At 47.0% G+C, this 27,294-nt stretch overlaps 1 protein-coding gene across 2 annotated transcripts in view; it reads left to right on the top strand.

Annotated features, from left to right (window-relative positions):
- The first annotated feature begins 1,279 nt into the window (after positions 1-1,279).
- Positions 1,280-27,294, top strand: part of LOC139050970 (protein phosphatase 1 regulatory subunit 3C-like) — a 73,526-nt gene continuing 47,511 nt past the window's right edge. Inside the window, exons 1-3 of one of the 2 annotated variants that reach the window (XM_070527889.1) lie at positions 1,280-1,824; positions 7,050-7,327; positions 17,163-21,315. In XM_070527889.1, the coding sequence (XP_070383990.1) occupies positions 1,584-1,824; positions 7,050-7,327; positions 17,163-17,549 (906 nt within the window). In that variant the 5' untranslated portion in view covers positions 1,280-1,583 and the 3' untranslated portion in view covers positions 17,550-21,315. Of the gene's footprint in view, positions 1,825-7,049; positions 7,328-17,162; positions 21,316-27,294 lie in introns of those variants that run through there. The other variant, XM_070527888.1, reaches the window with a different exon arrangement.

Below are 27,294 nucleotides of genomic sequence, written 5' to 3'. Positions count from 1 at the left end.
ACTGTTCTCTTGCGTAAGCTCGTCATGCCACAGGTTCTTAGTGTCAAGATGTAATAGTTACCAGACCCAGCATCTCTTGTCAGTCAACGATATACACAATAGAATTAACCTCTAAAGTTAGCACTAAAATGAGTGCTGAAGCCCCTTAATGCTTACATTAGGACCAGAATTCACAAGTGGCTGTAATACCAATGTGTAAGTGCTCAGGGGGTTCCTGAAGCGAACATTGTTGAGCACAATTCATGAACATTACTTCCAGCCGCGGAAGTACACGTGCGATGGAAGACAGGGCCACACTCTTAAAGTCACTAGTTGCGAAGCAATACACAACACTCTTTCTCACAAAACCTTACAACACTAGTAAAATTGGTTGGCCAGGTTTCGATTTATTCTACTTTGAAGCAGGCACATAAAGAGAACATCCGTCTTTCATCCATGATTAAATCACCAGTATTAAATGGAACGACCTCAAGTTTATTTGGCAGTAACATGTATGTACATGCGTGTATTGTTTATTGTCTTGCTCTAGTAGAACGGACGACTACGCAGCCTGATCATGCACTTCGTAATGTTTTTTTTTTCTTTCTAGAAAATCACGCATACCGACCACACACACAGCATCCGTCACAGCTGCACAGAGCACTCGAGCGTTACGCTGCGGAGAAAGGTTATCAGTGAATGGCTACTGACAGTGCAACGATATTACTTTGGCTGTGAAACGAACGCCGTTTCCCGCGCGTGCAATGAGGCCGTAAACCACTCATTTAGCGACTTTATTCACTACCGCCCCATGCGTCAGGAATACTGAACATAGTATGGACAAGAACCAATGCTTCAAAGCGATTGTCGACAATGGGGAAAGAAATTAGCATGCCCTCACATGGATTTTTAAGACAATGATATTGTTTTTCCACACTTTGTTGAAGTGACGGAGTTCGTTTCCATTTGGAAATCTTACACACGCTTAGGGGAGATAGTAGCAATGAAAGTTAACTTTCAGGAAAGTTCTGTGTGTACACGAGGGTTGCAATGCGGGCTTGTTGAAACATGTTTGAAACTGCCGCCGGATTAAGCCGCCGAGGCAGCATAGTAGCGTACCCGGAAAACCTCATTCTGTACAGGTAGTCTGACATTATTGACGTTATTGTACTCTAGTTTAAAGTGAGTTACTGTGGTTAAATTTTGTAATTAAAACTTTGTCCTAGCTGTACCATTTTTTTTTCACCATTAGTCGTACCATTCCATACCAATCCATACATGATGCCAAGTGGATGGAAGTCATGGGGGCGGAGCGAAGGATGGCCTGTAGTGGTTCTTTATTCTGTGCTGTGGCACAGCTTGAGCGCTGCACTCGAGGTCACCCATATATAATGAGAACTGCTCTCGAAGATAAGCTCTCTAGACAAATGAGCTGCGGCATCAACTGACGTCGTCAGTCGCGTCAGTGTCACCCTGACAGAAAGGCCATGAACTCGCTTATCCGGTTGGATGTTGCGGCATCCCGGTGGCACGAGCAATGAGGGAAAGTGCTGTGCACCTTTACGGTCTTCAGATCTGGGAGTGCCGGAAGCAGTGTCGCGGCTATGTCGAGGACGCGTGCTTCGCCTTCAGGCGAGCTACGCGAGTTCGCGAATGTCCTTAATGCTGCCGACGCGGACAGTATTTACCTCTACCTGCCCAGAAACCTTTCGTCGTGTCACATGTGCGCTGAGGTTGAAGAGCAGCATTGGGAACACAAGATGAAGCTTCTAGCGGGTTTTCTCAGACGAGAGTCATTGGACTCCGGCGATGACGATGTGCTGAGCATGAAACCCATTCCCGCCGGTAAGAAAATGCCGAACTTCATCTTTCCCAACTCTTATAGTTTTGTTTAGCCTTTGCGCGCATATCCGCAGTTCTCATGGAAGCAAGATCGAAAACCTGCGCGGAACCCTTTCCATAGAATAAATATAGCCGATATCTGTTGTTCCTATGTCCACTCTGCTACGCCCCCACAGCCGGGCCTTGTGAAGCTTGTGCCGTGACCGACACCACTGTTTCCCTTCTTGGCGCGTGCACGATCAGCTGTAGGTGCATGCATGGCCACCACTCTGGCCGCAAATCACACATATTGTCTGGTTCTGCTGGCCCAGCCATGGTGAAAGCCAGGTGTTATCGCTTATTGGACGAAATGGCATGCTTTTGCGTGAATATTTTATTCATATGAAAGTATCCCAAGTCGTCAGAACACCCAGGGTTGATTTTCCGGCTGAAGCCGGATCCGCCGATGCAGCCTGCTCTTAGATCCACGGAACACTTATATGTTGGAGCCCTGAAAACTGAAGCACCGGTGTGTCTCCTTGCAAGTACAGTGCGCAACCCCAGCGCAAATTCCGTTGATAACCAAAAGCATACAGTGAAATGAAACACAGGGATGGTCCATCAAATTTCTACACTCAATTCTAGAAGCTAATACTTGTATGCGCAAACACACATAATTAACTTCAATGACTTACCCACCATTTCACTTACTATGTGGCGTGTGTGTCTTAGCTGTTCATGCACCAAGTTTTCATTTTCTTTTTTTTTCTCGTTTTTATGATGTTTGAAAGTGTGTTTGAAAGAAAGTCCGCGAAATATTAAAAAATCTGACCGAGCGCCCAAACTTGTGCGCCGCCGCAGTGCTGCTCTCAAATATGATTAGGAATTGTGATGAGGACCGAATCGAATACCAACAGAGAGTAGTGCCAGAAACGAATATCGAACGCGGTTCGAAATAGTTTAAATTTATTGCGATTCAAACGCATTTGCGTCGTCTGTCACCGTGACGTTCCATATAAAGTCGGAGTGCGATAACATGGCGGCCGCGCGCCCTATGCTGTGTGTGGGTGCGAGCAACGTTTTGTTAATTAGCGAATATTTACAGTACGGCTGATAAAAATATATATTATCCTTAATTGATATCCTAGCATTCACAGTGTTGGCAAGTTTCCTCCATAGCATTGCACGTTATGATGCGCTGTTAAAAGTTCAAATGAGGCATTCGGAACAAATAGGCAGTTTGTTCGCATACCCGGAATTATTCGCAATATGCGAACGGCGCTCCTCGTACGCATTTTGTTCTGCGGGTGTACGAACTATCCGCCCCATCGATAACGCAGCTGTTTTTAGCTCTGATACCTCTCCTGCTTATAAACTGCGATAACCTTAACGTCACGTTATTGTTCATGGCGAGCGTTCTAATCTGTAGCGCATTTTAACATCTGCGCCGCCGCACTGCACCCGTAGGTGATCACGCAAAGCAAACAAACTCATTGTGTATGGGCTTGTTTGAAATCGCTAAGTCCGTTTCTGTTGCCGGACACCGAAAAAACTACGGAAGGTTAGTCACACACAGCTTTCTCTGTAAAAGGTAATCCTCCGGGACTCGAACCCGGGACCACCGCTTTTCCGGGGCAGCCGCTCTACCGTCTGAGCTTACCAGGCGGCAAGCAGATGGCAGGCGAAGTCAAATTTATAGACAACTCTTTCGTCAACTGCGAGGCTTTTCTTTCGAAGAACCCGTATGGGTTTCTTTTGTAGCATGGCTACGATTGGGCGGATGTCTCAATTTCTTTTTTATCTTTAGGAACCTAGCTTAATTTTTTAGCGCACGCCTTTGTTTCAGCATGAAAAAATCTTAACCGAGACAAGGGAGAAAAATGGGGCTTACGGTGTTGTGTGATGTTACGATTTTGAGTGTTTGAAAAACAACATTTTCTTGGAGAAAAGAAATGATCGCTACAAAGACGCGAAATAAAAGAACAACATGTACGACGGACATGAGCGCTACAAAGACGCGGACTAAAAGAAGAACATGTACGACGGACAATCGCCTGTCCGTCGTACATGTTCTTTTAGTCCGCGTCTTTGTAGCGCTCATTTCCTTTCTTCAAGTGTGTCAAACCAACTCGCCCACATCAAGCTTCTGCTGCTTCAGATAAAATTTTCTATGCTTTCATGCATTAGCACCTGACTTACATAGCTTTGTTAACAGAAAAAAGTAAAATAAATTATATGCTCAAACCTGCCCCCCCCCCCCCCCCCCCCACACACACACACTATGATAAACTTAGCTTTTGAGCAGGAGGCTGTAACAATGGGCCTTTCTGGTCACTTCCTTTTTTTTTTTCGCGTACTTGGCTGCATGCTGAACGCCCGGCGAAATGTATTTAGTCCCTCATATGTAGCGTTATGTAACGTCCCTCTTATGTAACATCTCGGCGACGCCGATGGCAGAAGTGCCCTTGGAGCGTCCATATAATTGCTATCGCAATAAAACCGACTGGTACAACTAAATTCGTCGTACGTGTGTTGTCTCTACAGCTGCGTGGAAGGATCCTCCTCTCCGGCCATCGGAGGCCTGCGTCGCAGTCACCGCAGGGGAGAGGATGGCGGGAGAAGGAGCGAGCTGTCGAGAGCTCCATCACGTCATCTAAACATTCAGATGCGCTAAAGCTCTGTCGGTGGGCGCGCGAGAACAGGCGCCCTTGGCATTGGCGCCTTTGTACCAGCGAGGAAAGTCCGACCACCACGAAAGCGGGCGGAAGAGCCAAACTATTCTCTTTACACGTTTCGTCCACAGAATGCATTTCTGCCTCTAGTGGTCATAGGTCATACAGAGGGATACAAAGGCATAAGATTAATCAACTTCGCGCGTATAGGGCGTAATTCATAACAACAAAGAGAAATAATAAAGCACAAAAGCAAAAGTAGTCAGATTAGCGCAAAACAAAATAAATTCATAAACAAGGTCTGTAAGGCGAACAATCTTATAAGTGATAGAATATGAGCTACCGCAGTAGCCTGGAGAACAGCTGATGTGATGCGGTAACAATGTCCTGCGGCAAGCGGTTCCGCTCGTGTATTGCGTTTGTAAAAAAAAAGTCACCGACGATTGCGATACTCCCTTATGCGAAATTTGTGCGCAGCTGTATACTTGTTTTCATTTCGCGATATATTGGCTGGCGTGGACAATCTGTCTCGTGCGGCACGTTGCAAACGGAGCGAAGTGTGGTGCGACTGCCTCGCTATCGGGAGATCGCGAGAGGAAGCGCGTGGGTGACGCGTCGGCGCGACTCACAGCCGCCGCCGCAGACTTCCTCTCGTGCAGCAGCGCTTTGTTTCCATATATGGCATCGGTAGCGTCATCGGCGCCATCTCGTAGCTATCGTTATCGCAAAGCGCGTCTTCTGCGGCACTATACGCTTATCTTCTCACGCTTTCGCCATACCCTTCTCCTCCGCGTTCCGCCTGACGCTCTCATCGCTATCGCCGTCTTTCATCTGCGTTCGGTCTTTCATTCTTCGCTGTGCTCGTTCGCTCGGTTACGAGGTGCGACGCCGGCGCTTGCCGCAGGAACGGGCGCCTAAGTGCTGCGTCCTAAAAAAAATTTTTATTAGTGAACGTAATGACGTTGCATTTGGAGAAGTTAAACTTCACGTTCCACGTCACAGACCACGAAAATACTGCGTTGACATCTCTTGGTAAGTCGTAGACCTAATTTCCCGAAACATACAGTAATCGTCAGCGTGTAACCGGACGTGGCTGGAAATATGGGCAACAAGGTCGTTTGTATAAAGCGAGAAAGGAAGTGGACCCTGGACAGAACCTTGTGATATCCTAGATAAAACTGTTATACTCGTATCGATGAAAACGCACCATTTAGAACGACGCACAGCTTTCGGTTAGTGAGATAGGCTTCGAACCACGCAAGTATACGTTCGCAAGCATGTTAAGATTTGATAGCTTCAATAAAATGAATGCATGGGATACATAGTCAAAGACCTTTCTAAAATTCAGAAATCTAATCATGCAGCTCAGAAAGATCAATGCACGCGTGAAATTATGGAGGCAAAAGCCGTAATCAGAGAAGGTTCCAAATGTGCGGGTACATCATGACATCTGTTGTTGGAAAAAGAAACTTGCTTCTTAAACTCAGCAGTAAGACAGATAGGGCGCGTTACGTGGCTGCAAGAGATGAGATTATGGGGTTTTACGTGCTAAAACCACTTTCTGATTATGAGGCACGCCGTAGTGGACGACTCCGGAAATTTTGACCACCTGGGGTTCTTTAACGGGCACCTAAATCTAAGTACCACGGGTGTTTTCGCATTTCGCCCCCATCGAAATGCGGCCGCCGTGCGTGGCTGTAAGATGATATACATAGTATGCACACGTGGCATTTTTAATAAACGTCAGTTGCTTTCGCACGTTTCCTTGTGTGCCTCACTCTGTCCTCGTCTTCCGAGCGCAGCGTATACCACACTAACAATGCTTCGTTCTAGTCTGTGCTCGAAATGCCTTTCTCGCACATGCGCAGAATATTTTTGCAAATCTGTTCATTAACGTGCGCCCGTATCTGGACGGGCTAACGTTTTTGCATTCCGCCCTCATCGGAATTCCGCCGCACTCGGAGACCCTCGGAAAGCACGATACCAGGGGTTTCGCCGAACACATTCCGATATGTTTAAAAATTGCTTGCGGCAGATAGCGCAATTCTAGTCCACGAGCTGGCCTACTCGACGAGGCGGACATCACTTTCACAAAAATTGAAATGCATAATCGACTAATTAAAAAAAATTGAGCGATAAAGTTTCTAACTAATTACCTTACGGCATATTGCAATTTACAAATTCTAGCCGGGGATTTCGCGAGGCAGATCCACTTGGAACGAGTTCTCCGGATGGCACCAGTTTCGAGATATTAATTCCCGAACAGTTCGGAGTAATGCAGTGGCGTTCCGGTTGCTTTCGCGCGTCAGTGCGTAAAACGACGTTTTGGGAAGAAAGCAAGCGGAACGGCAGTGCATATTTTGCCGCAAGTTTGACGGCGCACATCTCGTAAATGGTGTCATTCGCGCAATTATTTCCAAGTGGACATTTTCGAGTGTTGTCCCCCTCTTTGTGACTGGCGCAGCATGGCCTTAGTTGCCTTTGTGCCACTAAGGCCAAACTAACTAACTGTTGTCCCCCTCTGCTCGTTCGTGTTTACTTGTGCGCTGGAACAGTGTTTCATAATGCTCCTTGCAGGCGGGCTCCCGCGCGCAGCGGTGGGCAGCGCGCCGCGCGGCATCCTGCGCCGGGACGCTCCGAAGACGAGCCCCGCGTGGCCGGCGCGCCGACGCCGGGGCCGCCTGGTCACGTTCGCCGACGCGCTGGGCCTGGAGCTGGAGCACGTGCGCCGCCTCGTGCACCGCGTCCGGACGCCGGCCGCTGCCGCCGCGCCGGACGCCGCGGCGGCCGCCCTCGAAGCCGAATTCTCGCTGGCCAGCGGGGACGAGCTGCGGCGGCGCGTTCGCCGGGACAAGGTGCGTGCCGGCGCGGGGCGGCTGGGCGTACTTCACGCAGCAACAACAACAGCGAAGGAGCTGGCCAATTAACAATCACTTCTGAAGGTGTGGATAGCCTATGGTTAGAGAATGTGTTGCTTTATGTTCACCTCGCTTCAAATTGCTTCTTTTTTTACCCTGAAGAAAAGAAACCTGCAGACTTCAGTGACTCCTTCGGCAGTCTTTTATCAACGGCGTGTGAAATGCACGTGACATGTGTCCCAGTATTGCTTCTCTTTCCAGTAAGTTATGCTAACGACTCGTGGAAAAAAAATACAACATTTATTAGGGAGCGATGGAAACATTTTCACTTGCATGCAGAGGTCATAAATGTATACGGGGTCTCCCAATTAACTATCGTGCACCAAGGCTTCAAAAAAATAGCAATTCCATTACTCGAAGAAAACCCAGTGCGTATTGTTTCCACTACAGTGGAGTAGCCGGCAGTAATTTTTTAGTTACTGAGATTTAATTAGGTAATTAATTATCTAACTCGAAACGTAATATCCTAATTATCAAAGTGTCAATTAGGCACAGCCAAGGGACATCTAACTGCGGTACTTTCAGTGGCGTACTAATTGCGTAATAATTTTTTCCGACTGATAAATAAACCCCGCCAGATATGAAAAATACCGCGCGACTGCGCTCCCACCCGCATCATAAAGTAGCGCCCTCGAACAGGCTCACTCTGAGTTAGCTAGAAAGAAATAAAGAAAAACTTCGTGATCCAGCTCGTGCCTCATCTGCCGCGCCCATCCCAAACCAACACGTCGCGTTTGGTGTTAGTTGGAAACAAGCTGCGACAGCGATTGTCTTAGCGTAGATAAAGTGCGCGGATGGTTTTTTTTTCCCCGCCAAACCTATCACCTCAAAACCGAATTGACAACGTCATTGCAAAGGTATAAAGGTGCGTTTTGTTTCGTCCCAACTTTCGTCCGTCTTTCTCTAATGAACAGAAGGATAACACGATCCTTGCCTTGGGAGCTGCAAATATATATCAGTCATGGAAGTGTGGCGGTAGACAAAACGCATCGACTGTCATCCTGAATTATGAATACCTGAAACAAACCGGAAGCTTCCAGAAACAGAGGCGGAGGACTCCATCTTTTGAGTCCTAGCCTACGCACGGATGTTCTAGCATCTATGGCCTCAAACAATCATGCTAGCGTGCGGGACGTCGCCGCCCAGGCACAAATTTCCAAGTCATCAGTCTGAAGGATTCTAAGTGACTCGAGATTTCACCCATATACCACCTTACGGTGCACAAATGCTTGGAAGATAGGGACCTGCATAATCGTCTATAGGAACTGGCTCCTCACTAAAACTGACGAGTCACCGGAATTTTTTAGCAACATCATGTGCACAAATGAAGCCAATTTTTGCAGAAACGCCCAGGTAAATTTGTACAATCCACCCTATTCGATTGACTCCAATCCACACTACGTAAAGCGCATGCAGTCGGCACCAATACCAGGGGTTGTTCAATGCGTGGTTCGGAATTTACGCCGGTGCTATAATCGGTACCATCTTCTTCCATCACACACTGACTGGACAGCGTTACGTGGACGATATCATTGAAGGAGTGGTGGATGAGTTTTTCAGCGAAGTCCCGCTGTTACGTCTTTCACTTCTGTGGTATCAGCAACACAAGGCGGTGCCAGCACATGGCAGCAGCCGAGCACGAAACTGACTGGGTGCGACTTTTCATGCGCAATAGATTGGAAGGCACGGGCCTGTAAATTGGCTGGCTAGGTTACCTGACCTCTCTGTACTCGATTTCTTTCTTTGATGTTATGTGAAAGGTCGTGCTTACATGACCGAGACGGACGTCAGATTAGTTCAAGGCAAGGATAACGCATGTCTGCCGTATAATTCCAGCGTCGGCCATCAGGAATGCCACTGAAGATGTGATAAAGCCGACTCAGTACTGCATAGCTGCAGAAGGAGACCTATTCGAACACGTCCTCTAGGCAGCAGCTGGTGTTCAACAGAGCTTACGAATTCATAGATAATAAAGGGCACACTGAAATCTCATTTCTTGTGCAAACAATTGCCAATTCGGCTCATTTAGAAGCGACACATTTACTTTTTTTAAACACGTTGATTTTGCCTTTTCTTTACACGTGGGTCACTTCTCGGTCTGTTTGTTTCGCTTTTATTTTTTTGCAATAGGAAGCTGTTTTTGCAGCACGTATACACTCTCATGAAAAATAAAACCGTCACTTTAATTTCGCATTGTTCTGAAGCAAGTTTCTGGCGCGAAATATAGCTGCGCGAGCACTCTCTCGATACGTTTCGCGTTATCAAGGGGCTTTTGTTATCAATTTGATCAGTCGGCCTTGAGAGACGGATAATAAGTGTGACGTAGAAATGAGAGGAAGGAATAGCGGCAAGGGCGCGAAACCTGCTGTTGGTGCTCCTTCCGTACCATTATGAAGGTGATGCGCTGTCTCTTCGGATTTGCAGTTACTTTCAATCAGCTTATTTGCTTTATGATGCGGGTGGGAGCGCAGTCACGTGTATTTTTTTATATTTTGTGAGGTTTCTTTACCAGTCGGAAAAAATTTGTACGCTATTAGTACGTCGCTGAAAATGCCGCAGTTATAGATGTCATTTGGGAGTGCCTATACAAATGTCCCATTGACACTTTGATAATTAGGACAGTACCTCTCCAGCTAGATAATAAATTATAGTTACCTAATTAAATCTCAGTAACGAAAAAAAAAATACTGGCGGCTACTTGACTGCACTAGAAACAATACGCACTAGGTTTTCTTCGAGTAATGCAATTGTTTTTTAAGTCTTGGTGCGTGATAGTTGGGACCCCCTGTATAATTCACTCGGTGACCTAAATGAGGCCAAGCCGGATTCACTCGAAATCAGAATTAACAGTAGTCGTGCACAGCAGCGCTTATACTCGGACTCAGAGAGAGAGAGAGAGAGACTGCAGTTTCTCTGGAAAGGCGAAGCGCTATTCGTGATAGCGAAGTATACGACAGTTACACGAAGAAAGATTACACCAGCGAGACACGCCAGATTCTTGGTATTGCGATATGACTCAGGCTGCGAAATTGAACTGTGTCCTACAATGAGGCCTCGTATATACTCATATAAGGCCGTCACTTCAGTGAACCATTATTCGAGGTCACACAAAGTTTACTTAAGTGCAACGGTTAGTAAAGGTTATATATATATATATATATATATATATATATATATATATATATATATATATATATATATATATATATATATATATATATATATATATATATATATATATATATATGTATATATACACACACACACACACGCGCGCGCGCGCGCACACGCACACGCACACGCACACACACACACACACACACGGTTCCGAAAGCTGGTCGGCCCAGAACTCCCCCCCCCCTCCCTATGCGCGGAAGCATTTTGAATGAGAACCACCGCGGAAATAAAACAGGCGACAGCGTTTAACAGGATACATGCTTCTCCAAATGTTTGCTTGTCTTTATCTATAGGAAACTCCCGGTATAAAGGGAGTAGTAGATTACATAAGTCTGCTGGTATTCGAACACCAGATAGCAGAAACAGCGGAACACCAGAATGCGTAAAAAAAGCAGTAAAACTAAGACACTTCGCGGCCTGTGCTTTTGCAAAGGTAGGGGCTACGAACTCTTGGCGACGGTGACAAAAAGTCTTTCTTTTATTACGCTACCCAACAACGAGAGCCCTTAGAAGATGCAAGTGGCTTCCCCCGTGCATGGCTTATTACGCCGTAGTGTGGGGGACTCCGGATTAATTGTACTGGCTTGGGTTCTTTAACATGCACCTAAGTCTAAGTTCTTTGCATTTCGCTCCCATCGAAATGCGGCCGCCGTGACCGAGGTTTGATCCCGCGACCTCGTGCTTAGCGTGCAGCGCAACACCGTAGCCATTAAGCAACCACGCATGTTGGTTTCGATTGTTTATGGTGTGAGTATAACTTATTTTGCCACTGTAGTAGTATTAATTGGTTGTTTATGTCTAAAGACGGTTGTTTAAAGACTGGTTGTTTAAAGACGTGCAGCGTGGCGTAGAGGTAGAACACCCGCCTCGCGTGCAAGAGGTCCGTGGTTCGAATCCCGGTGCCGGCAATTTTCCACCGGATTAAAAAAAAAAAAATCCGCGTGTTGATAAAATTGCATAAAACAGGCCTGGAGTGTGGCCTGATCCCGGTGACCAGAACCGGTAACGCACTCCCTCACCAGAGCAGGATTGGCCACCCTGGTGCAGTACTAGGCCACAACCTCCTATATGAACAACACAGTCAAACCCCGGCCCTCAGTCCCCAGCAGCTGCGAAGCAACTGACCACGGCGGCGGTCAGACCTGCGACGCTGCAGAGGGTGCTAAGAATCACTGGCTCCGGACAGGCCGCCATTGGAATATGAACCTGGCAACGTTTAATGCTAGAACGTTATCTAGTGAGGCGAGTCTAGCAGTGTTATTGGAGGAATTAGAAGGCAGTAAATGGGATATAATAGGGCTCAGCGAAGTTAGGAGGCCAAAAGAAGCATATACAGTGCTAAAAAGTGGGCACGTCCTGTGCTACCGGGGCTTAGCAGAGAGAAGGGAACTAGGCGTCGGATTCCTGATTAATAAGAATATAGCTGGTAACATACAGGAATTCTATAGCATTAACGAGAGGGTGGCAGGTCTTGTTGTGAAACTTAATAAGAGGTACACAATGAAGATTGTACAGGTCTACGCCCCTACATCCAGTCATGATGACCAGGAAGTCGAAAGCTTCTATGAAGATGTGGAATCTGCGATGGTTAGAGTGAAAACTAAATACACTATACTAATGGGTGACTTTAATGCCAAGGTAGGCAAAAAGCAGGCTGGAGACAAGGCAGTGGGGGAATATGGCATAGGCACTAGGAATATCAGGGGGGAGTTATTAGTAGAGTTTGCGGAACAGAATAATATGAGGATAATGAATACCTTCTTCCGCAAGCGGGATAGCCGAAAGTGGACGTGGAGGGGCCCGAACGGCGAGACTAGAAATGAAATAGACTTCATACTCTGCGCTAGCCCTGGCATCATAAAAGATGTGGACGTGCTCGGCAAGGTGCGCTGCAGTGACCACAGGATGGTAAGAACTCGAATCAGCCTAGACCTGAGAAGGGAACGGAAGAAACTGGTACATAAGAAGCCGATCAATGAGTTAGCGGTAAGAGGGAAAATAGAGCAATTCCAGATCAAGCTACAGAACAGGTATTCGGCTTTAACTCAGGAAGAGGGCCTTAGTGTTGAAGCAATGAACGACAATCTTGTGGACATCACTAAGGAGTGTGCAATGGAAGTCGGTGGTAACTCCGTTAGGCAGGATACCAGTAAACTATCGCAGGAGACGAAAGATTTGATCAAGAAACGCCAATGTATGAAAGCCTCTAACCCTACAGCTAGAATAGAACTGGCAGAACTTTCGAAGTTAATCAACAAGCGTAAGACAGCTGACATAAGGAAGTATAATATGGATAGAATTGAACATGCTCTCAGGAACGGAGGAAGCCTAAAAACAGTGAAGAAGAAACTAGGAATTGGCAAGAATCAGATGTATGCGTTGAGAGACAAAGCCGGCAATATCATTACTAATATGGATGAGATAGTACAAGTGGCTGAGGAGTTCTATAGAAATTTATACAGTACTAGTGCCACCCACGACGATAATGGAAGAGAAAATAGTCTAGAGGAATTCGAAATCCCACAGGTAACGCCGGAAGAAGTAAAGAAAGCCTTGGGAGATATGCAAAGGGGGAAGGCAGCTGGGGAGCATCAGGTAACAGCAGATTTGTTGAAGGATGGTGGGCAGATTGTTCTAGAGAAACTGGCCACCCTGTATACGCAATGCCTCGTTACTTCGAGCGTACCGGAATCTTGGAAAAACGCTAACATAATCCTAATCCATAAGAAAGGGGACGCCAAAGACTTGAAAAATTATAGACCAATCAGCTTACTGTCCGTTGCCTACAAAGTATTTACTAAGGTAATCGCAAATAGAATCAGGAACACCTTAGACTTCTGTCAAGCAAAGGACCAGGCAGGATTCCGTAAAGGCTACTCAACAATAGATCATATTCACACTATCAATCAGGTGATAGAGAAATGTGCGGAATATAACCAACCCTTATATATAGCTTTCATTGATTACGAGAAAGCATTTGATTCTGTCGAAACTTCAGCAGTCATGGAGGCTTTACGGAATCAGGGTGTAGACGAGCCATATGTAAAAATACTGAAAAATATCTATAGCGGCTCCACAGCCACCATAGTCCTCCATAAAGAAAGCAACAAAATCCCAATAAAGAAAGGCGTCAGGCAGGGAGATACGATCTCTCCAATGCTATTCACAGCATGTTTACAGGAGGTATTCAGAGACCTGGATTGGGAAGAAATGGGGATAAAAGTTAATGGAGAATACCTTAGTAACTTGCGATTCGCTGATGATATTGCCTTGCTTAGTAACTCAGGGGACCAACTGCAATGCGTGCTCACTGACCTGGAGAGGCAAAGCAGAAGAGTGGGTCTAAAAATTAATCTGCAGAAAACTAAAGTAATGTTTAACAGTCTCGGAAGAGAACAGCAGTTTACAATAGGCAGCGAGGCACTGGAAGTCGTAAGGGAATACATCTACTTAGGGCAGGTAGTGACAGCGGATCCGGATCATGAGACAGAAATAATCAGAAGAATAAGAATGGGCTGGGGTGCGTTTGGCAGGCATTCTCAGATCATGAACAGCAGGTTGCCATTATCCCTCAAGAGAAAAGTGTATAATAGCTGTGTCTTACCAGTACTCACCTACGGGGCAGAAACCTGGAGGCTTACGAAAAGGGTTCTACTCAAATTGAGGACGACGCAACGAGCTATGGAGAGAAGAATGATAGGTGTAACGTTAAGGGATAAGAAAAGAGCAGATTGGGTGAGGGAACAAACGCGAGTTAATGACATCTTAGTTGAAATCAAGAAAAAGAAATGGGCATGGGCAGGACATGTAATGAGGAGGGAAGATAACCGATGGTCATTAAGGGTTACGGACTGGATCCCAAGGGAAGGGAAGCGTAGCAGGGGGCGGCAGAAAGTTAGGTGGGCGGATGAGATTAAGAAGTTTGCAGGGACCGCATGGCCACAATTAGTACATGACCGGGGTTGTTGGAGAAATATGGGAGAGGCCTTTGCCCTGCAGTGGGCGTAACCAGGCTGATGATGATGATGATGATGATGTTACTTTAAAATGAAGGAAAGTAAGGAAATGACATGCTGACTGCACTGTAGCTGTCCTGCTACATATTCTGACACCTGAACGCCGGTCTGCAGTGCGGGTAGGGTTAAGGGGTTGAAATGGACCGGGAGAGAAGAATATTTACGTACTATACAATGAGATAAAAATAAATGAATGAATATCTGACTCTATTAATTTCCTTACTCATGGCGGGTGATTATGTTTCTTGCGCCCTTCCGCGCTACACCCTTCTCTTACCTTGTGCGTTTTATTCTCTTTTGCTTCCTCTTATACGGATAGCAAATAAGATAGAACACAAGAGTTAGGGCGGATTCATTCAGGGCGCACTCGGGGAGCCACACAACTTGTATCGCGAACGCACTGAAATGTCGCGACACGAACTAGAGATTTGTGGTGCCTTTCCTCGAGTAACCAGCTCCTTAGAGTATGACAGAACATCACGTGCCGATGCCACGGCATGCACCAGCTGTTCGCTGTCGAGTCGGAGACTTGTTTCTCTTTGGCGCGCAAGTGGCTCGTCTGGAACTGCGCCAGACAAGCGTTTGCTGTAGCGTTGTGGGCCCCGTTTGGCGGCTGGCCTGGTTAAGCAGACGGCTCCCGGATATGCGAGGTGCTCGTGCGGTGAGCCGGCAAATTGCGCCGGGGCAATGGAGGCACTTGGCCGCTTCCGCTCAGTGTCAATGGTGCGGTCTGCCTGGAAGTGCGTGCGCGCCGCCACGCGCGCGTGCTCGAGTGGCACGCTCGGAGTGGCGCCAGGTCACGCGGGGCCGACGAGTGGGAAAGGGGAGCACAACTTGGCTCTCTTCCTCCTTGCATTAATGGAAAACGGTGTGGCGTGAATGAGCGACGACGTTTCTGTGGCCTGAACGTTGCGGTCTTCTACGTAATAACTCGCCGTGCCCTAACGGAAGGAAAGTGTGCACTTACTGAGCGGCAGATAATTTAGTGAATGAACTGGGCAAAAGAGGAAAGAAAAAACGAAAAAAAAACCATCAGCCCTTCCACTCTATCTGAAGAAGGACGAGCAGCGACGCTGTGGTGTGTTTTATCTGAATCGACGGATCTATTATTATTATTATTATTATTATTATTATTATTATTATTATTATTATTATTATTATTATTACAAACACGGAGCTGTCCGTTTCCCTCCCGTAGAAGCCAATGTATTGACAGCAGAGGGGAATTTCGTAACGTTTACAACTGTCAACTAATAATTATAACGAGTAAATGAAACTTGGCGTAATGATAGAGTCGTTTTAGCGGCCAATTTTAGTATGATTTTTCCCAAGACACCTACATTATATTGAGAGCCATAAAGCATTCGCGATAAACTGGTGACAAATTTTTTTTCGTGCCGACGCGACGTGTAGACGGACGGATATCGACCTCGGCCGGAGGGTAGCTATATACAATTTCGCCGTAAAAGGCTATAAAGCAATTTTAGTAGCGTGCGCAGTTCTCAGGAGGATTATACGAATGGAAATAGCGTCGCCAAGAAGAACAAGCGTACTGAAAATGTAATTTTCATATACGCATTTACACTATACGTCTTCTCATTTGTTGTGAGAATATTTCAAGTTGCGATGAAATTTTACCGACGAATAAAACTTTGGAATAACGCCAGCTTTCTATACATGCGGGACGGAAAACGTTTCGAGCTAAAATTCCTGCGCTTACGGACGAAATGATTGACACAAATTATTTTCGAAAAAATATCAGTGATGCTTGGGATGCTCGATTTTCAGTAGAAGGGCCTTCTGCACGAAATGAAAGACAGTAGTATTGGGATCAGCGGAACGTTACGGTTTTAAAAGAAAATATAGTAATTGAAAACATAATAGGTGAAGTTTCTGTCGCAGTTTGAAACATGTTCAGGTAAGGCAAGGGGTGTGTATACGCTCCCGCGGCAGTGGTTTACCGGTCATAGCGTTTTGCAGCTAGAACTGTGGTCGAACGTTAGAATCCCGACTGCGGGGGCCGTATTTTTATAGAACAAAATTTATTATGAGCCTCGTATTGAAGTTTCGGCTAACGTTAACTCCAGCAGGTCAAAATTCATCTGGAGCTCCCCGCTGCGGCTCCTTGTAGCCGTTAAAAGTATACAGTAATGGATATCATACCAGTGCTGTCATCGCACCGTGGCAGAATAAGAAAAGAAGCTAACAGGGGCGTTTAACATTTTTTAACCGCAGAAACATACTCTATAGTCACGCCTCCGCAAGTGAGGATACCTTCTTTAAATCTAGCTTCTCCACATTAAGACTTTTTATGGGGAGAAGCCCGCTCCGGCGATTTCTTTGCGCATGCGTGCATGCCTTCACGAATGGGGATGACGCTTTTAAATCTAGCTTCTCCACACGAGGACTTTTTATGGGGAGAAGCCCGCTTCTGCTATTTCTTTAAGCGTGCGTGTCGGCAAGACCGTTACCGTGGCAAGCATTGGCGTCGTTATGTCTGTATGAACATACAGCACGCCGCGTCAGCCTGGGTGCCATCCGAACGGCGCTGCTGACGACTGTCACTCGATGCGTCGCAGGTGTGCCTGTGCGCGCTGTCCGTGCGCGAGCTGACGCTGCACGGCACGGTGAGCGTGGCCAACTTGACGTACCACAAGCGCGTGTTCGTGCGCTACACAGCCAACCGGTGGCAGTCGCACGTGGACTGGCCGGCTTCGTACGTGCCGGGCTCGCTGGCTGACGGCGTGGACCAGTTCGAGTTCGCGCTCAGCGTGGCCGAAGCGCCGCTGCGCTGCGAGCTGGCCCTTTGCTTCGAGACCGAGGACGGGCGCCGCTTCTGGGACAACAACGGGGGCGCCAACTACCGCTTCCGGCGCTGCGGCGGCGGTCGGCCGGCCGCCGCCGCCGCGCCGGGGGTCGCGGCCGACTACAAGGCGCCGTGCGGAAGCTGGCTCCACTGGCTCTGATTGTGTGCGCCGCCGCACGCGGGAAGTATTGGAAGCCGGGCGCGCAAACGCCAAGCCTTGTCTGTGTGTGTGCAGTCGAGTGCGAACTCTTAAGGACCAGAGTTGCCGCGAAATTTTTTTTCTTCTCAGCCTAGGCGGAAAGGCTCTAATCAAGTGTACTGCCCACGTGCGCCTGCTTGACCAGCGCCATGCTTTTACACAATTTCACGTTGCGGGCTGTGCTAACAGACATTATTATTATTATTTTTTTTTGCCATACGCCGTGGTTTCTAGACTTCTGCACTCGACTGTATGTATTGCCATTTGCAGAAGAGGACCCGCCGCGGTAGAGTTCTGCTGCTGAGTACGGGGTCTCTGGTTCGGGACGAGGCGGCCGCACTTTGATGGGGACGAAATACACTTACGTGTAGGTGCTTGTTAAAGAACCCCCCTCTGCCATCCACTATGGTCTCCCTCGTAACCTACTGTGCATATTGAGGTCGTTAAACCAGTCAATTTAAGTTTAATATCGGATGCGTCAACAGCAGCGCTGGTGGCGCCATTTTGTAATGTTGAGTTCAACCAATACCGCATAAAGCGAATATTGCAATTTCATGATATTTGCAAATTAGCTGGTGGCGTAAAGGTGTCCGCGGAAACCAACTTTAATAATCTAGTAACGTTGGCGGAAATATAATCACGAATGTATAGTGACGCTTTTCGTTCGACTATGACATTTTCTTCACATTAGCGCAACTCAAGTTCCGAGTTGCGCTAATGTCTAGAGAACGTCACATGAAATGTCAACTCGCCCAAACCGCCACCCTTGTGATCCATCGACTACAACAGCAGGAAACGCAATAACGCTTCTGCCACTTTGTAGATCAACAAACAACCACAAGATGTGGGTGTCATCGCTACTGCGACCGTCTGTGTATACGGACAAGCTAAAGCCCCCTATTAGATAGTGTTAGTGTAAAGGGATCACTGATACACGATATGATTGTGGCTACATTTACTTCTGCTCGATGGCGTATGCCGCAGCGGCACAAGCCGAAGCGTCCATTCTCTTCGAAATCCATTTCAGTTCTCCCTGTTCCAACCTCGTGCTCGCGCTGATGGCACTCTAACACGCTGTCCGCGATGGTAATCTTCGGTGAAAGATCTGCGGTGATGACAGCTGCTGAGTTTTAGCGTGGAAAATACGTACTGACGTATGCGTAAACTGGAATACCGGAGGACATAAATGCGAGCAGCATCGCTAGTGGGGGCACTTTGTGGCATTGCGTTTAAGCAAAGCGCCGCAGAGCATTCATTGCAATGGCCGGCACTGTTCCACTTGTCCCCTGGCGCAAATGCGCTGACGGTGACAACGCTATAGCGAGGGCATTTTCGTGCACTTTCTTTTCTTTTTTCCCTTTTTTTTAAAGAAAGGAGCCATGCCCAATGCGAGAGGTGTTCCTAGAGCGTCGATCACAGTATCGCAACAAATGTTGCCGCTAGTGCCGCTGTTGTGAGACACTTACTGCGGTATCCCTCTATACGTCTACGCCTGTATGTTTCCGCTATGCTGAAGCCTTCTTTTTGTAACTAGGACTGAGAGACGCTGAACCAGAAAGAGAGGACCTCGAGCCATAGCGCTGAAATTACGTGCATCCACTTGAGAAAAAAAAAGTACGCTCGTTTGAGCAGTGGTCAACATGCTCAGTTCCTTCCGGTTCACTCTTTGTTAGCGCGCATAGACAATTGCTCGCGAACGCGTAGTGTGTCTTTCAAGCTCAGGCCTTGCGCCCAGTTAGGTTGTGACGATCGTTCTTTTTTCTTTTATTTTCTTTCTTTCATTCTTTCTTTCTTTCTTGCTTGCTTGCTTGCTTTTTTTCTTAATGCTCTCAAATCTCTTCGTGCACGGCTGTGCGCACTTACGGAGGAATGAAGTTATAGTTGGTCACCTTACATTCACATCAGATATAGTATGACGTACGTTCTGCTGTATTTGTCTGACGTTCTATTTTACGAATTTTTCTCTTCCTTTATTTCTGACCCGCCGCGGTGGCTTCGCGGCTCTGGCGTTGTTCTGCTAAGCACCAGGTCGCGGCTTCGATTCCCGGCCACGGCGGCTGCATTTAAAATAAATTCTTCGGTTTTATACGTGCCAAAACCACCATCTGCTTATGAGGCACGCCGTCGTGGGGGGACTCCGAAATAATCACGACCACCTGGGGGTTCTTTACCGAGCACCCAAGTTCTAAGTACACGGGTGTGTTCGCGTTTCGCCCCCATCGAAACGCGGCCGCCGTGTCCGTGATTTGATCCCGCGACCTCGTACTTAGCAGCGCAACACCATAGCGGCTAAGCCACTGCGGCGGGTGCGGCTGCATTTCGATGGGGGCGAAATGCAGAAAACGCTCGTGTACCTAAATTTAGGGGTGCGATAAAGAACCCCCAGGTGGTCACCATTAATCCGTAGCCCCCCCCCCCCCCCCTTACGGCGTGCCTCATAAGCAGATCGTGGGTTTGGCACGAGTAAAACCGCAGAATTTAATGTTAGGTATTTGCTCTTCGTACCGTGAGTTGAACGAAGCCAGAGGGGTGGCTATGGGTAGAGCGACGTGTCTTTTTATTTGAAACGAAATTGTTGCTCTATATTGTGTTCGTTTTTTTAGCTGCACCAGATTTTTGAAGATTGCCTGTAACAAGTAGCACAATTATAATTGTTGAGATAAATTACACAATTACTCGACGAGGCGCGACCATTAATTTTGCAAGAAATCAAAATGCTTAATTGAACAGTTACCATAATTATACTAATTAACTCTTTAATTAATTACTTTACGGCACATATTTCAACCTCCGAACAGTAGCTAGTGAGTATGCAAGGCATATCGACTTGGAACAAATTCTGAGGATGGCACCGGTTTCGAGATATGCGCCATCAAGCTTCCAGTAAAAAATTCACTTTTGTTCTACTTAGGTTATTAAGAAAACGCTGTTTTATGCATTCAGTCACAAAAGTAACTGTAACGCCAATGCATTTCGTCGTAATAATAATAATAATATTTGGGGTTTTACGTGCCAAAACCACTTTCTGATTATGAGGCACGCCGTAGTGGAGGACTCCGGAAATTTTGACCACCTGGGGTTCTTTAACGTGCACCTAAATCTAAGCACACGGGTGTTTTCGCATTTCGCCCCCATCGAAATGCGGCCGCCGTGGCCGGGATTCGATCCCGCGACCTCGTGCTCAGCAGCCCAACACCATAGCCACTGAGCAACCACGGCGGGTGTATTTCGTCGTATCCTTTGCAAATTAATGCATAGAAATTGGGGTAGTTCTGAGAATTTGTTCCAAGTGGATACGCCTCGCAAGCTCACTGGCTACAAGTCGTCAATTTAAGTATGTGCTGCACACTAATTAATTAGAAAGTTAATTAGTGTAACTATCTTAGTTCAATTAAACATTCTGATTTGTTGAAAAATGGCCGCCTCATCGAGTAATTGACATCAAAGGTTGTAATTGTATTACGTGCCATAGGCAATTTTTAAAATTTTGGTGCAGCTAAAAAAGCACCTGGTATATGTTGGGGTGCTGCTTCGAGACTTCACGTACTCCTTTTTTTTGTGTTTGCAGTAAAATGTGTATTGTTTGCTCAGGTCTAATAGCGCAGTTTACTTTTGTCTATCTTATTCTTTCGCATGATTTCTTTTTTGTTTCTTAATTTCCTTTTTCTTTAATTGTATAATCGGTTTCAAGGATAACCAACTTCGCTTGTGTGATATATATATATATATATATATATATATATATATATATATATATATATATATATATATATATATATATATATATATATATATATATATATATATATATATATATATATATATATATATATATATATATATATATATATATATTAGTGAGCGCCATAATAACGGGTCTTCTCTGTGAGTCCGCATTACAACACCTTTCGTAAGCAAGAACGGTTCGTAAAAATGGGCCCCAGCCACTCGTGATAACAAACAAGGTGTCGGTCATAAACGCAGTTCTTAAGAAGCAAAACATTGGGATGAAACGTCTGGTTTGTTTGCGGCCTAAAACAACTTTCTGCTGTATAGCCCTCGCTAGGTGTAGCTTTTCTTTTATGGTTGAAAATATTACTTTGTGCATGCAGCGGACAAAATGGCACCCGTAAATGCATTCGCTGTGATATATTTGACGGTACTTCACCCTGAGCGTTCCTAGAAGATGTACGAAGAGAAAAAAGAAAAAAAACGTTTCTGCATTTTCCCGTAAGGTTATATAGATGAAACAAGGAAGATGGTATACGTACACTCGTACGCAGCGACTGTCTGTCCAACCGGCCTGTTTCCTTGAGCGGCATACTGCTTAAACATGAGGAAGAAGCAAATATAGTCTGAGCTTCCACCTCAAGGTCTCGACATGACATATCCTATAGTCTGGAATTATTTCTGGGAATGTTATAGCGCGTAGCCTCTACAAGTTGTGCTGCTACTGATGCTGTTGTCGTCGGTAGGTTCGAAGCAATTATCTGTATTTGCTAACGTTGTGCTGTATGAACGGACATCATGTAACTCGAGACCTGCTTCAGAGGGGACACGTGCTGGTTGATTTGGCGTGTACTCGCAACCTGTGCCTATATAGTACGCATGGGATTAGTGCTTCGTGCGTTGTCAAGATATATATTTTGCGCTTGTGTGCCATTTCCTTTTTTCCCTCTCACTCTTTAGAAAATGTGCGGCGTGATGCGACACGGTTAATTGTGCACCTGTTTTCTGAGCGTCAGTTTCGTGCGGCCTCGCACAATCAAGCGATGCCAAAGGGCGCTGCAGGTGCTAGTCGGCGGTGATGTGTGTTAGAGGCAGGAGGAGGAAAATGGTCCGTTGCCGACAGCTGCCCAAGTCCGGGCATAACTTTTGCGGAGGTCATTATCCTGTAACTCCTGCCAGCATTCCCGACACTGCTTCTGACAGGGCGCCCCTTTGATACGTGCAATATTTTGCACGCCCGTTGGTTGGTACAGGTCCGTTTGTCCCCTTCGAGAAAAGTAAGGCCTTTGGGCGGGTCCTCTGGGCTCGCCCAAACGCCGACCCCCGCCATTTCTTGTTAGCGCGTGGTATGCGCTCTTGCGGTGCTGTGACACGGATGCAAAATTCCGTCCACCAGTGTTGAATTTGCTAGGCTGCTTCGACGTTTACTGTCGGCAAGATCAAGGAACTGCCGTATCCTCAAAGGAATGTTGAGCAGGGCGTTGTTATTGCCGTTGGTATAATTATTGTGCGGCTGTGAATATATATATATATATATATTGTCTGCTACTATGCAGGTGGACGACTTAGCTTCCCGTTTTTGTTATTCTATGTCTGTGATAGCATGAAGTACGTAATTCTCTCTATATATATAGCCGCGTTAGTAATAAATTTTTTTGAGTGCGAACAAAAAGAGGCAACGATGACGGGCCGCACGGGGATGTGAGGGAACATACATCATTTGCCCATGTTTTCAAAGTCGCTGCGCAATTTACAAAAGCTGTCGCCGGGCTCTTTCACGGAGGTTCTGTAGTACCCTGGCGCTGCGGAGCTCAGGAGTGTATAGACATAATTGCCAAGCACCGATAAAGCTTCGCAGCACAGAAAGTTCTACAAGGGCCCCGGTGCCCGGCTAATGGGCTCCTCAGGTCACGTGCGTAGCGGCTTTGAAACTTCTGACGCAGGCCGTATGTTTGTGTACAAACTTCCCCCGAGACCATACCCAAACATTTCTATCGAGCCAAAAAGGCCTCCTTGCAAGGGTCCTCCACTTCTCCGCCATGCACGGCTTCTTGGGGATTTCTCGCGCGTCAGGTTGGTAAATAGAGTCCGCTGCTACTAGCTTGTAGACGTAACACGCAACATATGTTGCGTTGCGTCTTATGTTCGCCGGTACATGCATGCAATCGGAATATATTTGAAGATGGCCACTTTAGGCTTGATTGGACTGGATTAAAATGTTGCACGCGGTTTATTTTTGCGTGTAGGTGTAAGAGATACATTAATACAGTTTCTTTTTCTTTACTTTCCCCGCTCTGAAGTGTCGTGTCGCTTTCTCAAGAAATTCTCCATGTCAAGCCAGATTAGACCATTCGCCCTATCTTTTTTCTTTCTTTTTCTTTTTTCGACGCGAGCACGATCGCCTTTGTATCGTATGTATGCTCTATACCCGGTGTCTGCGTGCAGACCGCAGCAAGCGCGACTGCGGATGTCGCCGGCCATGTGACGCGGCTGCTGCGTCCTCAGTTGCCCGAAGCTCTGTGGACAGCGATATGCTTTAGCCTATGCACAGCACTGTAGCGCCAGCAGTGCTCTCGTCCCCAACAAACGTTGCGCGGATATCGCCAGTTTAACGCAGAGTGTTTGTTGTATAGGCAACATTTGTACACGGCGTCGAACAACGAACCATTAGAAAGATTTGAACGCGGAAGTGTTAATGATGTGTATTTTAGAACACTTTATGCCATAATGCATGCGTTACGGTGGCCGTGTATCCGGCACGTTTGTCAGTGTATACTGCATGACTTTGGTGTGTACATGTTATGCGTCAGTGCGTGACAACTGGAAGTGGTTCAGGTGGCGAATCTAGTCATGGAATTTAGATACGTTTTTTGTTGACTGAAATGTTGATGTATTTTTCCCCCGTTACAGTGACCGCGCGGAGTCTGACATGGTGCAATTCTGAAATAATGTGCTTCCAAAGAACGAATAAAGTTTTGTTACTGGCAATGCTTGGTAGTTTTGTCTTGCGAAATAACTGGGTGGGGCGGAGGTGGAGTGAACATGGATTGGGTATGACGGTTAATAAAAGCCGAGCTCTTAGCGACGCCGCCTTAACTTGAATCCGTGCGTTTACGGCGACGTAGTGGCAGCTCCCATCCCGCGCACCCTCTCCGGGCCGGACCCGAGCCCCGCGTTGGTCGCCGAAAATCTTCGTTGTGTTACCTGCAGCCTTAAAAAGGGACACCAACGAGAAAAATCGGTTGGGGTGTACTGCAGTAAAGTATGCTTCTACAATACCAAAGAGGCCACTCTTGTACTACCACTGGAGGCTTGGCGAGCTAGAAACTCGGACGCAAGAACGAAACACTGGCGACGACGCTGCCTTGACTTTCCCACACCAGCTTGCCGTGACGTCACGTCTGCTGGGGTGCAGTCGATTTTTTGTTAAAGGTGGACTATATTGTAGTTCAAATCCGAGAACATATGATAATAGTGGCGACACTACGGAAAATACGAGAAAATATATTGACATATGTGACCTCACACTGACACACCTGCAGTGTGGTTCCTGCGCGAAATAAAACTAAAAAAAAGTGGATGTTTGACCTTTAGTTTCTCTTCAAAGAATTAGGCTGTTACCACGAAATTAACGAAAATGGTGTTCTGAAAGAAAAACTTTATCGATCTAAATTTACTGTTTCTCTTGCGTATCCCTTTAGAGTGAGGAACGCTGCTTCTCGGTTCGATTCGGATGCCTCATCATTGTCTCTGTTGCGTCACCGCCCTCTTACCCGCCGTGGTTGCTTAGTGGCTATGGCGTTGGGCTGCCAAGCGCGAGGTCGCGGGATCGAATCCCGGCCACGGCGGCCGCATTTCGATGGGGGCGAAACGCGAGAACACTCGTAGATTTGGGTGCACGTTAAAAAACCCCGGGTGGTCCAAATTTTCGGAGTCCTCCACTACGGCGTGCCTCGTAATCAGATCGTGGTTTTGGCACGTAAAAGCCCACAATTTTTAATCACCGCCCCCCTCCTGCATCAGACGGCTACTTTTGTGGTGCGCGGTACTGCGGGGGCGTCGATCGGGGATTCTTTCGTCTGCATGAAAAGAGGCACCCGACGGTCACCAGATTCGGACCTTGTATGCGCGCCTCTTCCGGTAAGAGGCGGGACTACGCTATCTTCCACAGGCGATAAAATCTCTCTCTCTCTTATTTATATATTGTAGCGGCGTGACTATCGCGTCGAAATCCGGCGAAGAAGACGATGGCTCGCGTGAAGGTAGCGCGAGAATAGAGCACGTTGGTGGCGCTCGACCTGAACGGCCGCAGTGTCGGCCGTTCCCCGAGATTCCGCTGCACCATGGCTGGCCGGCCGAAATAAACCGTGGCCACGGCGGCTACCTCTTGGCGCCGCCTCTAACAAATTCCGGGTCACCACTTTGTGGGAAGCGGCGCGAAGAGCTAGCTGCCGTGGCCACGGTTTGTTTAGTGGAGTATTTAGCCACTAAGCAACCACGGCGGGTTTGGTATAGTCAAAATTATTCTGGAGTACCCCACTACGGCGCGCCTCATAATCGAATCGTAGTCTTAGCACGTAAAATCCCAGAATGCAATTAAGATTAAGTAAGCGGAAGTGAACATTATTATTGATGAAGAAATAACGCGAGTGCATGCAACACACTTTTTCTTTTGCCGATTGTATTTTTTTTGCGCGTTTTAAGAAAATATAAAAGCGCCCCTATAAACTTCCTTACTGCACATAACACTACTTGACAATGCCATTTATCACATATTTAAGCGATTTAGTTTCATAGTCGGTAACGCATGATTTCATAAGTTTAATAATGGCAACGCCGAAACCACGAGTTTCGTGTATGCGTAACTTATAGGCTAAACAATAATGAAAAGACAAAAAATCAAGTGGTCCTACACGTTGCAGCATACGTGTAACACGTGTAATATTACAGCGTGAGATGAGGTTGAACTGTTACGTTGAAGTACACCTTATAATTAAATTGTCGACAAAAATATAGAAAGAAAGAAACCAAAAGTTGAGTGTTTGTATAAAGTGCGATGAACGTACGATACGCAAAATTTGTGAATAACAGAAAAAAGGAAACGCGCAGCCCATATAGACACAGGCCTCGGAGAAGGGGTGAGGTCGGGTGGGGCAAATACGACGCTCCGAAAAAGGCGAGGAAGTATTGCCGTTACACTTGAGCAACAGCCGTATTATCGCTCATTCAGGAAGCCTCGACGCCTGGTGCGGATTTCGGGCCGACGCGGAAGGGGCGGCGTGTGGAGGCGCGGCGGGGCGGAAAAACGGGAACCAATGTATAGTCGGGCCGGGCGTCCTTCGGCCTCTTCATTACCGTGCAGGCGCAAGTTGGAATCGGCTAGCGCAAGACAGGGGCCTGCAGGAAGAGGCCTTCGTCCTGCAGTGGACATAAAAATAGTCTGCTGATTATGATGACGGTGATTATGGTACTTACAGTCGGGTAGATGTCCTCTAGAGTTGTCCTCTATAGTTGCGCCGCCATGTTGCTACGCGCCGAGGTTGCCAGTTCCTGATACGCTTGCTAGACTTGGTGACAGTAGTCAGTTTTAATCTGGCGACCGTAGCAGCGTAGCCAGCATAGCAGTTGGTTCTTAATTCTATGGCGTAGCAGCATAGCGCCTCGCTTGTAGTGTGGTGATGTGGTGTGCGTGCTGCCGTGTGTTTGGGCTGTTTATGTTGCGAGATGGTGTGGGTGTGGTCGATGTTGGCCGTGCAGATGGCAGTTATGCAACCGAAGGATGAATTTGTTGAAGTTTCCGGTGGTATGCGGTTTTCAGTGGTCACGCCTGTTGCAGGAGTGTCACTCGACGATGTTACGAGTTAGGAGCTCGAAGCTGTGGTCAGATTCCTCGTTGGCGTTCCGTAATTCTCTTCGTACGGGCGCAGTATATTGCAAAAGCTGCTGTCGCGATCTATCGTCGCGACGATTTGTTTTT

This window comes from Dermacentor albipictus, chromosome 1 (genome assembly GCF_038994185.2).
Source record: "Dermacentor albipictus isolate Rhodes 1998 colony chromosome 1, USDA_Dalb.pri_finalv2, whole genome shotgun sequence".
NCBI classification, from domain to species: domain Eukaryota; kingdom Metazoa; phylum Arthropoda; class Arachnida; order Ixodida; family Ixodidae; genus Dermacentor; species Dermacentor albipictus.
Note: the sequence above shows the minus strand (reverse complement) of the source record. Positions and strands in the feature narration are given on the sequence as shown.